This window comes from Ptychodera flava, chromosome 15 (assembly GCF_041260155.1).
Source record: "Ptychodera flava strain L36383 chromosome 15, AS_Pfla_20210202, whole genome shotgun sequence".
NCBI lineage: Eukaryota > Metazoa > Hemichordata > Enteropneusta > Ptychoderidae > Ptychodera > Ptychodera flava.
Window position 1 is genome coordinate 18,297,716 of NC_091942.1, and position 14,288 is coordinate 18,312,003.

General features: G+C 39.6%; 1 protein-coding gene across 1 annotated transcript; it reads right to left on the reverse strand.

Moving 5' to 3' along the window:
- Positions 1-13,077: 13,077 nt before the first annotated feature.
- Positions 13,078-13,743, reverse strand: LOC139152266 (uncharacterized). The gene has a single exon (XM_070725408.1). The coding sequence runs from the start codon at positions 13,741-13,743 to the stop codon at positions 13,078-13,080; it is 666 nt and encodes a 221-aa protein (XP_070581509.1).
- Between the last annotated feature and the right edge of the window lie 545 nt (positions 13,744-14,288).

Here is a 14,288-nt window from a genome sequence, read left to right on the forward strand (position 1 = left end):
AACAGACAAAAAATTTATAGTGAAATAAGAGAACGTGAAAAACAATCGTCGCGTAATAGTCGCCTTTGTGGACAGCGCGAACATTTATCGTCGCGAACATTTCCAAGTTCACAGTAATACAACCTTATGGAAAGTTGCCCCACCACAGTTTATACTATACGACCTTGCCAAACACGACCACACAGCACATGCTTTTCTGTAAATCAGCACCTCTTGCATTTGACCACACCTTAACTATACGGCCATGCTGACCACGACCACACAGCACATGCCTTGCTGTGTGTCTGCACCTAATGGATTTGACCACACCTTATACTAGACGACCATGCTGACCACGACCACACAGCACATGCTCCACACTATGTCAGTACTTTAAGCATTTGACCACACCTTATACTATACGACCATGCTGACCACGACCACACAGCACATGCCTTGCACTATGTCAGTACTTTATGCATTTGACCACACCTTATACTATACGACCATGCTGACCACGACCACACAGCACATGCCTTGCACTATGTTAGTACTTTATGCGTTTGACCACACCTTATACTATACGACCATGCTGACCACGACCACACAGTACATGCCTTGTACTATGTCAGTACTTTATGCGGTTGACCACACCTTATACTATACGACCATGCTGACCACGACCACACAGCACATGCCTTGCACTATGTTAGTACTTTATGCATTTGACCACACCTTATACTATACGACCATGCTGACCACGACCACACAGCACATGTCTTGCACTATGTCAGTACTTTATGCATTTGACCACACCTTATACTATACGACCATGCTGACCATGACCACACAGCACATGCTCCGCACTATGTCAGTACTTTAAGCATTTGACCACACCTTATACTATACGACCATGCTGACCACGACCACACAGCACATGCCTTGCACTATGTCAGTACTTTATGCATTTGACCACACCTTATACAATACGACCATGCCGACCACGACCACACAGCACATGCCTTGCTGTATGTCTGCACCTAATGGATTTGACCACACCTTATACTAGACGACCATGCTGACCATGACCACACAGCACATGCTCCGCACTATGTCAGTACTTTAAGCATTTGACCACACCTTATACTATACGACCATGCTGACCACGACCACACAGCACATGCAATGCACTATGTCAGTACTTTATGCATTTGACCACACCTTATACTATGCGACCATGCTGACCACGACCACACAGCACATGCCTTGCACTATGTCAGTACTTTTAATATATGTATTTGACCACACCTTATACTATACGACCATGCTGACCACAACCACACAGCACATGCCTTGCACTATGTCAGTACTTTATGCATTTGACCACACCTTATTCTATACGACCATGCTGACCACGACTTCAAAGCACATGCCTTGCACTATGTCAGTACTTTATGCATTTGACCACACCTTATACTATACGACCATGCTGACCACGACCACACAGCACATGCCTTGCACTATGTCAGTACTTTATGCATTTGACCACACCTTATACTATACGACCATGCTGACCACGACCACACAGCACATGCCTTGCACTTTGTCAGTACTTTATGTATTTGACCACATCTTATACTATACGACCATGCTGACCACGACCACACAGCACATGCCTTGCACTATGTCAGTACTTTTAATATATGCATTTGACCACACCTTATACTATACGACCATGCTGACCACGACCACACAGCACATGCCTTGCACTATGTCAGTACTTTATGCATTTGACCACACCTTATACTATGCGACCATGCTGACCACGACCACACAGCACATGCCTTGCTGTATATCAGTACTTTTAATATATGCATTTGACCACACCTTATACTATACGACCATGCTGACCACAACCACACAGCTCATGCTTTGCTGGGTATCAGCACTTTATGCATTTGACCACATCATATACTATACGACCATGCTGACCACGACCACACAGCACATGCCTTGCTGTATATTAGCACTTCTTCAATTTGACCACAGCTTCTTCTATACGACCATGCTGACCACGACCACACAGCACATGCCTTGCACTATGTCAGTACTTCATGCATTTGACCACATCTTATACTATACGACCATGCCGATCACGAGCAACTAAAGAGTGTGTATAAACATCATCAGGTCGGCATTAGTCCACTTGGTTCTCATGTACTACGTCTCTCTGTCTTGATGGCCATGTGAATTGTACGTACGTGGATCGTTATGAGATACTGAGTGGGCTGTCATTGGTACGTGTGAATCATCACCATCAGCTACTGTACTCCCCTACACTAGGGGTGTACTTGTCGTTAGGCAATTTGTACATGCATTCTGCAGACAATCGTGTTAGCATAACCAAGGGTATGAGAGTTTATTCCTATCCAGGCGGAAGGTGTTTAAAAACACACTGTACATGCATCCCGCCAAATCTCGTACGAGCATTCATAGTGGTACGAGAGTTCACATGTAGCTTGGCGGCGTGTGTTTAAAGCATTGGTGACCCTAACCTCGTAGGAGCAATCACAATAGTACGAGGCATGCATCTTGCCACACCTCATACGAGCATTCTAGATGTACGAGAATTCTCATGTACTTCAGCGGCGTGTGTTTACCCAATTCGTGACCGTTAGCATGAGACCATTACCAGGGTTGCCGTACCGTCGCGATATCGAGAACAAGGCAAGGTAAAATCACAGACATGGAGAAAAAAACGATGAATGAAAGTTGTCTCCGATTACAGTCAGTGCATCAGAATTAGGTGGCCTAGATGTTAGATCAACGGAGAGTCCACGGTCGTCATGATTGTTGGTAGTAGCTGACCTTGGACCGAGACTTTGAATGGCTCCGTAGTAATTTCCGTAGACACTTCCGGTCAAGGTTGATGACAGCAAGCTGCCGTTGTTGGCCCGTTTACGGCTGGTTCGAGTAGCCTTTCACGCTTGCATCGTTTACATGGCCACTGACATACATATGCCATGTGTCAAACCCAGTATCGTCTAAGAGTTTGCAAACGTACTGAGTTCTGTTTCACCTATACCAAGCGAACCATTTTGTAAACAAACGTAGTAGTACAACCAGCGTATCGGACGGGGACTGCATGCTGAGCGCCAGCCAGACAGACGGCAAGTGCGTGCGTGAGGACTCAAAAAATGTAATAAATCGTACAGTAAGACATTATTATCAATATTGTGAACCATTGTCAAGATTTATAGTTTTGTGTATTACATGGTTTATCCGATATTTCCCCTCCTTTTAAATGCGCAGTCCTATTTTCGTTTTCCAAAAAAAAACTTGCTCGCTGTGGGGCCGCAGTGCTGAATAATGGAATACATTATCAGTAATAATGTATGGATATGACGTCACAAAATTCACTGGTATTGACAAAGCTATGATATAATACCCAATATTGCCTGTTCCTATGTCGTACCAGCATGAGTGTCATTTGTCCTGCGTCGGGCACGAGACGAAGTCGAGTGTCTGAGACGCGAATGGTTATATAACACAAGCGACAGGCGATATTGGGTACTATATCATGCCAGTATATTGATGGCGCCAATACAGCGATCTGATTGGTCGAGACGCGAAAAGAACCGTGGTATATTGGCGATATACCACGGCTGGCATACGCGCGAGCTCTCAGCTTGAGCAAAAATCCGTTTTTGACGTTCCACGCCAGAATTTCAATATACTGTTATGATATAGACCTAAAAGCAATAAATCACACCCAGCGACGGTATACCACTCAATTTTGACCAGTTCACTTCATATATGCACTCGCTATCGCTCGTGCATATATGTCGTGAGCTGGTCAAAATCTCGTGGTATACCGTCGCTGGGCGTGCTTTATTGCTTAAATAACCGATTTATCATACGACCCATGCCCAGAATTTTACTAATACTTACGAAAAAACTTAAATTTTGAGGCTTTACTTTAATACGCCCTGCGCATAAATCCCGGGGGGGGGGGGGGTACTGCCATAGAAAGGTGAACGGGTATGTGCTGCCCGAATGGGTCACTTTCTCGCGGAAAAATCCCTAAATATGGGTCGACTTTTCATTGGAAAAATCCCTAAACATGGGTCGCAAACACAGCATACGTCCCTAAATTTTTTACATGGATTAGGCCAAAAAAAAAAATGTGCTGTTCCGATTACCCGACCTACCCCTATTTTAACCCCCCGACCCTAGACTTTTTAGAGCCTCGTAAACCCGGTAGTAAAAATAACGATATGAAAAAACGTGAAACGCATGAAATCACGCGAGAACTATGACAAATCGCGCGAATCACGCGATAACTAATACGTCATTCTTATAGAAGTGATGTCACACGCTCATGCAAACTGTACTTGCGACATGACACTGACAGTTGTTGCACACTGAACGGTTCCCGGTTTTCAAACTGCTGTATCTCAAAAAGTATTAGGTCTAATTCAATAAAATTTTCGATAAAAAAATTCCAATTCAACTGCTCGTTCAACCATGGGATTTTTTTTGAAAATAAAGAAAAAAATATAGTGTAATTTTAGCGCTCAAAATCAAGCATTATTTTTTGCCATACAGCGTGCCGTACTGCGCGCGGCACGCACATTTCTCAGGCCACTCCTTCCTATGTTAGAATGGAATGGCTCGTTACAGCATGTTGTTCAGTGCCTAAACGGCGTTTTGTAGGTAGGTTTTCGCTAAAATGCAGGGACAATTTTCAGTGATCGCAGTTAGTATACCAAACAGCAACTGTTATATTAAATTTGTGGAAAGTTTGAAGCATTTTCATGGCCGCTTTTTGATGTAATCTTTCATTTACATTCTTGTTGTCATTTCCGAACCGTGCCATGCACAGCGCGGCCATATTAATATGCAGGCCAAGTGAAAACCCGGAAGTTTTTAGCTCCCATAGCCATATGTATATATGGCAATGGAAGCTATTCTTATAGGCTAGGGAAATGTCTGTATGTATGTATGTCTGTATGTCTGTATGTCTGTATGTCTGTCCGTCAACATCAAAAACTCCAAAACCGCTGCACATTTCATCCTGATATTTGGTGTGTACATGGATGATGGGCTGTAGATGAGATTTTGTTCAAATGAAGTTGTCATTGCCAAAAATATGCAAATTAAGTGAAAAAATGTAAAAACAGTCAAAATTGAAAATCTCAATAACCACTGAGCAGATTACATGAAAAATTAGCATGTAAGTACTTTTGGCTGACCTGAAATAATTGTGCTTTTTTTGATTTTTTGATATTGTTGAAAATATACAAATTAGTGCCAAAAAAGGCGTTTTTGGTAAAAAATCTCTTTCTTAATATCCGCTGGTCAGACAGCTTTGATATTTGGTATACAGGTCCCTATGGATAACCCAACTTGGATTTGTTCAAATTGTGATGAAATATGCAAATCTGTATTTTTAAGGAATTTTTTGTCATTTTTGGTCAAAAATTTATTTCATCAAAACCGCTCGTCTGACAGCTCTGATATTTGGTATACAGGTCCCTAGGGATAACCCAATTTGGATTTGTTCAAATTGTGATGAAATATGCAAATCTGTATTTTTAAGGAATTTTTTGTCATTTTTGGTCAAAAATTTATTTCATCAAAACCGCTCGTCTGACAGCTTTGATATTTGGTATACAGGTTCCTGCAGATAAACTTAATATGATATATAGAATATATGATGAAATCTGCAATTTTGTATTTTTTGTGCAATTTTTGACATTTTTGGTCAAAAAATGTGTTTCTCAAAAACTACTTGTCTGATGCCTTTGATATTTGGTATACAGGTTCCTGGGGGTTCTCCAAGTGTGATGTAGTGAAATTTGATGAAATCTTCAATTTTTGTATTTTTGGGTCAATTTTTTGCCGTTTTGGTCAAATATTTGTTTCTCAAAGTTACTCATGTGATAGCTTTGATATTTGGTATACATTTTTATACATAATTATGATGAAATCATCAATTTTGTATTTTTGCAGCTAATTTTGCCATTTTAGGTCAGGCCATCCTGAAATGAGCTATCAAAGATCTCAACCATCTTCATCAATACATATGTCACAAAAAGTTGCTCTCTACATAACACAGCAGAGCTCTGTCGACTATTGGGTCGCTTGTTTTTTTCAAAACGGCTGGTCAGACAGCTTTAATATTTTGTTAACAGGTCCCTAGGATGACCTTAGTGAGATGATTTCATACAGTCAGGAAATACTTAATTTTGTATCCATGTCTATAGTAGCTTCAGGGACATTGGCCCTATGTTTAAGATAATGTTGTGATTCAGTAAGCATTTGAAATGGTAAACTGTATTTGGTGTTGAAATGCGGTAAAAAATAATGAGAAAACATAGCTGAGGTGATTTCAGCAGGTTTGGTTTCCAACAAATATATTCAAAGTTTTTTTCAATGTTAAAGAGTGATGGAGGGGGGGGGGGGTCCTGTCAGATTTTGAAAAAAATCCAAACAAATGTCAATAAAAAAATCAGCCACAGAAGGTTTGTCAAAAAGAAAAGGTGAGATAGTGGGAAAAAAAGAATGTACAGTGTATCGGATAAAAAAGATGTTCCTCATCAATCTTCCAGACAACCCCCTTTTATCAAATGGTACACCCGTGATGTATTTTTGTGTGCCATTAAACATGCAGTGTATTTTAGTTTAAGATGTCAATCAAGGTAGGTAAGGATTTGAAAGGAATATAGTCAAGTTCACCACAGTTTAACTTTATCTCTTGTGTCATCATCCTTGTGTAATTGGTTAAGTTTGCAAGTTGCTCCAGATGTGGATGTACCAGCTGTTCTGGAAGAAAACAATGTTTACTTTTCCCTATAGGGTTTCTGAGTTAATGATTGCATGTTGAAATCTCTCCATGTATCTGGTGCATGGGCAAAATGTAAATATTGGTTGCATGTTATGTATTTCAGTCTATGTCAAATATTGTAAATGAAAAATCAAGAACAGTTTGCTGTGTGCTTGTAAAAGATAACATGTATGTCAATACATATTAAAACTGCCTTGCAGTTTGATTGTCTTAAAAATTATCACAGAATTAGAAAACGAAAAGAAACTAATCAAATTGCTGTAACATATTCACCCTCAGTGTCTGTAGGCCTATACTTAACTATTTTATCATTACATTCAGCTTTTTGTTATATCTTTATCACTCTCCATGGGCCTTAGGCACACTTGGGGTCAATGTCATCACTCTGTGCCAGTCTGTGAATGTCAGTCTGTCTGTATTTTTTAGGCCCATGTTTCATACAATTGGTGGTTTGTTTTGATAACTTTATTTGGTATATAGGGATAACCTAGCTATACAATTTTTTTGACAAAATGTGACATGACTTCGGTGACCTTTGACCTCAAATATACATAATTTGTCCATAACTCAGTAACCACAAGTGCTACACCCTTCATATCTGGTATGATTGGACACCTTATGATGCCACATATTGTAGCTCATTAATTATGCACATATCTCATTCTGAGCAAGCCAATAGAGCTGGATGTCTGATTTTTGATATATAGGGATAACTATAGGAGAGAATTTTTTTTGACAAAATGTAATGTGACCTCGGTGACCTTTGACCTCAAATATACATATTTGTCCATAACTCAGTAACCACAAGTGCTACACCCTTCATATCTGGTATGATTGGACACCTTATGATGCCACATATTGTAGCTCATTAATTATGCACATATCTCATTCTGAGCAAGCCAATAGAGCTGGATGTCTGATTTTTGGTATAAAGGGATAACTATAGGAGATAATTTTTTTGACTAAATGTCATGTGACCTTGATGACCTTTTACCTAAAATATATGTTTATGTCAATAAATAAGTAATCACAAGTGCTATGTCCTTTGTATTTAGTAGGATGGGAGACCTTATGACAACACACGCTTTACCTCATTAATTTTGCACACATCTAATTCTGGGCAAGTGAATAGAGCTAGAGGTCTGATTTTTTGGCATATAGGGATTAATTAGCAATATAATTTTTTTTTCAAAATGTCATGTAACCTCAATGACCTTTGACCTTGATTATACATATATATGCATATCTCAATAACCACAAGTTCTATACCCTCCAATTTTGATAGGATATTAGACCTTAAGATGTCACATCTTGTACCTCATTTATTATGCGCATATGTATTTCTTGGCTGTCCAATACTGCTAGAGGTCTGATCTTTTTTCCCGATTTAGAACCATAACTTAGACATGCCTCATGTGTTTCGAATTGGGAACAACGACATAGACCTATTTGCCCATAGATCTCAACATATACACTCCAGTGATACTTCTTAATGACCACATTTCCCTGCCCCATCAAGACTAATACTCCTATTACAAGTGGGGACTGTCATTGTCAATGACTTGTTTAGTTAATGGTTGTATCACAGTATTCGATATTTCTAATTCTGTATTTTTTCCATTTTATGTTCTGAATAAATACATTAAACATATTTCACTGTCTCCAGTACACTACATTTAAGTATTTTCACTTCATGCACTTTATCCCTTTCACACATGTTCAAATATCTGACCAGAGAAAAAACACTAAATAGTCCAGGATGGGAGCTACAGTGTCATTGACGCTATTTTTTGTGATAGTGAATTGAGCAAAATTTTGATCAATTTTACTTTTTATAGTCATTCTGTCATTAAACTATAAACCCGTACACCAAAAACTGTGTGTTAAGGTCAGTTCTGAGTAGTTTCAAAATCTGTGCGTTCGGAATTTACCGTGAATTTTGCCGTACGTACGTACTTCGTTGAACAGCCCCTAACTGCCAACACTACAATCAGCTGCTTTCAAACGTTAACCCTGGTAGTTTTGCGAACATTAAACTGTGTTCATTTTCCAACTGTTGATGTTACACAAAATTTACAAAATGATATTTGACAACAGAAATGAATACTCTTTTGATGATGTATGGGAATAAAGTCAGCATGCCATGGTTATTATTATAATAAATGTATGTAAACAACCTTTATTTTTAAACGGCATTAACGTAAACCGGGGAAAATGACAGACAGGGGTAGTGCGGGAATCGGGAATTGATAAACAAGACAAGTTGAAAGACGAGCAAATGAAGAGAGAATGAAAAATCTACGAAAAGGAAAGGAAAGGAAAAAATCATAACCCTGACTCTAGATTTCAATTCTAAAGGAAAACTGAGTACAACAAGATGACAGCTTTTTAGGGGGAGTAATATTCTTGTGTAAAAAAGGACAGCTCCAGGGGGATTATTCTGTACTGTGAGTTGATCAGTTGAACAAAGACTTATTTTATTCATATTCCTATGATTTTTGGTTTTTTGAATATCAGAATTTCTCAAATGTAACATTTAGGAAATTTTACAGATCTAAAATATATTTATTCTTTTTTGTTATTACTCAAGTTTAACTGTCCAAAATTTGACAGAACTAGCTTAAAAACTCTGAAAGTTACAGTAGTTTGAAAATGGCGAAAAATAGCTTTCTGACTGGTAGTACCGTACCGGTATACACGGTGCCGTCCAATTTTCAACTCTGTCTCACAAAATTTTTGGCATTTTCAAGTCTCTGTGTAAAGAAAGCAAAAGCTCCTTATACCTTACTCCTACAATATATTGCACAAAAAGTATTTTAAAGCAGATTAGTTAGAGAATTAATGTTATTATACAACTATATTTTTTCATAGGGATACCCACAAAATGACTCTTAGCCATATGTTGAAATTTTTTGACCATTTGTCAAAAAATCCAGCATATTTTAATTCTAAAAAAATCATAACCCTGGAAGTGGACAAGATAGAACCATCATTCAAACAGTTTTTTGAATCCTGAGACAAGATCTTCAAGAAAACATACAATTCAAGTAAGTTTAACCAAGAACAAAAAGGGCCTGGTATCCCTACTTATAGCAGGCCTTGTCTCAAACAAAATGGTGACTCGCGATGGACATAACGTGTACTCAATTTTGTTTCGCAAATGCGATCATGGCGAAGAAAGGTCGATTTTGTCTTCTGTTAAACAGAACCGAACATTCGAAGAAATGTTGGAGGAACACCATCCAGGTTTTTCTGCATGTAAAATGTACTCTATTCGAGTTGAATGTGCCAGTGATGCTGCTGGGCCGTGATTGGAAGTACAGCAGACAAATATACAGGTTGGCGAGGCTACAAACAACTTCAACGTAAAGTATGTGCGTTTTTCTTGTCAGTGACTGCAAAAAGCTGAGGATTTACCTTTGGATAAACAGTTCACTTTCCTGTCAAAGAATTGTTATTCAGCCATATCAATTTCCTTGGCAGTCTAATAAACCACACAAATCAGTTCTACTGATGAATATTTTATTTTAATATATTGGTATTCAATTTGAGTGCGTTTCATGAGGAAATCGTTCACTGGTAGTTTGTTTGAACGCGTAAAAAATGCACATTGAGAAATAAAAAAAAAATGAAAAAAAAAAATTTCCCTACCTACCCACCCTATTTTTGAAAACCATGTAATCGGAACAGCACATATTTTTTTGTTTTGCCTGATCACTAGGTACGACTGTCCTTGGAATGGACCCGCGTAGTCTATGTGGATGCGTTGCCATGGCAATGTTGGCCATTCCCATGGGTGAAGTGGTGCGACCTTTGGCATGCTCTGGTTTTGTTGACATCCAGAACATTGTTTGGTTACTTGCTCGATAGCTTTATCGATGCCTGGCCACCATACATAGCTTCTTGCCAAGGCTTTCATTTTCACTACGCCTTGATGACCGCTGTGTAGTTCATCTAGAACTTCTTTCTGCAGTTTGCTTGGTATGATGACTCTCATTCCCCACATTAGACATCCATTGAATACAGTTAACTCACTTCTACGATTATAGAACGGAGTTAGATTCTGATCCTTGTGAGAACATCCATTCATAGTAGCTTCATATACGCTGGCTAGAACAGGATCTAGACGCGTCTCTTTTCGAACACGAGCGCTTGTAACAGGGAGACTGTCGAATTGCGAGATGTGTAGCACTTCGATCGCGTCTTCCGTCTCTTCAAAATTGGTGTCTAAAGGTAATCTCGATAAACCGTCTGCGTTGCAGTGTTTCTTGGTATTCTTGTATTGAATATCATAATCAAAACCGGCAAGATATGTTGCGTATCGTTGCAATCTTGCTGCAGTTGTTGCTGGAATTCCTTTTTCTGGGTGGAATATCGATACCAGCGGTTGATGGTCTGTCAGTAGTGTGAATTTTCGACCATACAGGTAGGTGTGAAATTTCTTCACTCCCCATACTATTGCTAGTGCTTCTTTCTCTATCTGGGAATAATTCTTCTCTGCCTTTGTTAGCGATCTAGATGCATAGGATATTGGTCTTTCTTGCCCATCTTCCATTGTGTGGGAGACCACTGCTCCTAATCCATATGGTGAAGCATCGCATGCAATTTTGATCGGCAGGTTAGGATCATAATGCGCTAGCACTTTCTCTGATGTGATGAGTTTCTTGGCTTTCTTGAAAGCTTTATCACATTCATCGGTCCACTTGAACTTTCGATTTTTCTCCAACAGTCGGTTCAGTGGATGCAATACCGTTGCTAGGTTTGGTAGAAATCGATGATAATAATTTATCAATCCAAGGAAGGAGCGAACTTGACTGACGTCCTTCGGTTCGGGTGCATCGGTCACGGCTTTGACTTTCTCTTTCGTCATGTGGAGCCCATGTTGGTCGATGACATTTGAGCAGAACGTGGTTTCATCTTTGAAGAATTCACATTTCTCCAAATTGACTTGTAATTTATGCTCTTGAAGACGTTTCAATACTTCTTCAATATTGGCTAAATGTTCGTCGTCATTTTCGCCTGTTATGATCATGTCATCAATGATGCACTTAGTGCAAGTAGCTCCTTGCAATACTTGATCCATGGATCGTTGCCATATTGTAGGTGCTGAGGCGATACCAAACACTAATCTATTGTATCGGTATAGCCCTTTGTGTGTGTTGATGGTGAGATACTTCTTTGAGTCTTCATCCATCTCCATCTGATGATAGGCTTGACACAAATCGATGCGTGTGAATTTCTTTCCACCTGCTAGGTCTGCAAAGATATCTTCAATACGTGGTAGTGGGTACTGATCTACCTTCAATACTGGGTTGACTGTAGTCTTAAAATCTCCACATATACGTACTGCACCTGATTTCTTGGGGACTGGTACAATCGGCGTTGCCCAATCACTGTGTCTTACTTTTGACAAAATACCTTCACTTTCAAGTCGGTCCAACTCTTTTTCCACTTTCGGACGTAGAGAGTATGGCACTTGGCGGGCTTTCTGGAATTTTGGCACTGCATTTTTCTCTATCAGTAGCTTTGCCTTGATTCCTTTCATAGCTCCGATGCCGTCTTTGAAAACTTGTGGGTATTTGTCTAATATTGTTTTCAGCTTTTCATCAGTTGTTGTCTTCGTTGTCTTCTTTTCAACTTTAACTGCTTTCACTGCTTGGCGGTTGATTTCTTTAATTTTCTTCCAATTTATCTGTATTTTGCATAACCAGCTTCTTCCCATCAGTGGCTTGCTTTTTGTCTTGCAGATATACAGCTCTAATTTAGACTTCTGGTCTTCATATTCAACCGTGACATCCAAGATACCCATAATGCCTAGCTTGTGCCCTGTAATGGCTCTCATGTTTACCTCGACATCTTTCAGCTTTGCTCCCTTGAAATACTTGTCATAGTCATCTTTTGACAAGAGAGAGATTGGGGATCCCGTGTCTATTTCCAAGTTAATGATCGAGTTTTCCATTTATTCGTGGTGTTACTCTTGCAGGTTGACCGCCTTGTTTGTTTAAAGTCTTAACACTTGTGAGGCTTGAAACAAATTCGCTGTCACTACTGTCTTCTTCTAAAGCATGCACCTTCTTGCTTTTGCTTTTCTGGAATTTCTTTTTGCTTTCTCCCTTCCCTTGTTTAGAATGGCAAGCACTTTGAATGTGTCCAGTTTTCTTACAGTTGTGACACTCAGCATCTTTGAATCTGCAGTCAGTTGGCTTATGGCCTTTTTTACCGCACCGATAGCAAGGCTTTGTCTTCCCTTAGGGATTACTGACCTGATTGACTTTGAGGTCTTGCAAGCGCTTCTTCAAGTCGGGCTGCTTCTTATCAGCTGACTCCATGGAGATGGCAATTTGCATAGCCTTCTCGAAAGATATGTCATTTTCCTGCAGTAATCTCTTCTGAATAGAGAATGTACGTAGACCGCAAACCAACTTATCACGGAGGGCTTGGTCCAAAAATGTACCAAACTTGCAGGTTTTTGATAGTCTCCGCAGTTCACATGCGTATGCCTTAATGGATTTGCTTTCTTTTTGATTTCTATACCAAAATGTGAATCTTTCATGCACCAACAATGGCTTCTGTTCGTAGTGATTTTCAAGAATCTCAACAATTTCCTCGAATTGCTTTGATGTTGGCAATTCTGGAAATATCAAATTTTCTAACGTACCATACACCGTTGGTCCCAATAATGATAATAGACACGAAATTTTCCTGTCTTCTGGTACCTGATTGGCATTGAAATAGTGGGTGAGACTCCTTGCATAAGCTGACCATGTTTCTAAACTGTCATCAAATGCATCTATGCGTCCCCAGCGTTCTGAAGATGGTCTTTCCATTCGGGCTGGTGGGGGAGCAGGAGAAATACTTCGACCCGGTGTTGATGGCTGATTGGTGACTACAGAGTTTTGTTCTGTATCACCCATGTAGACTACCAAGTAACTTTACTGACCTTTGTTCAACAGGGTGTGGCTCAAGTTCGACTCAAGGCAACTTTTTACCGTCTTCCAGTTGAAACTTTGCAGGACTTGGTTACTCAGAGGTCAACTTCACTCAGCCTGTGCAGGGTGTCTTCTTTCACACACTTGTGGATCAAAAGAGCATCCTCGTCGCCAATTATGTTGTGTTTTAGTGCACTTTTGATTAGAGCAAAAGACACACGACTCACACAGTGTAGCCATTAACTAGAAATCTACTTTATTAACATAATCTCATAAGTAACCTACACGTCCATGGTTACTATTGGATACTAGAGATAGTGTCTCATCCTGGTGGCTTCCATCACTTAACACTTGTTAATGTATATAGGGAGAATATACTACATTCACCATTCGGAATGTGGTGATAGTGAGGTGAAGAACCATAGAACGATAAATGATGTCACGTAACGGGCTTACATGTACAAATAACGTTTTCGCAAATGCTAAGTCAATAGGGGATGTATCGCAAATGAGCAAGTTCTAACTTCTGA

Bases quoted from the DNA above. Each gene is read 5' to 3' on its own strand.
- LOC139152266 (XM_070725408.1), bottom strand. From the start codon at position 13,743: ATGGGTGATACAGAACAAAACTCTGTAGTCACCAATCAGCCATCAACA.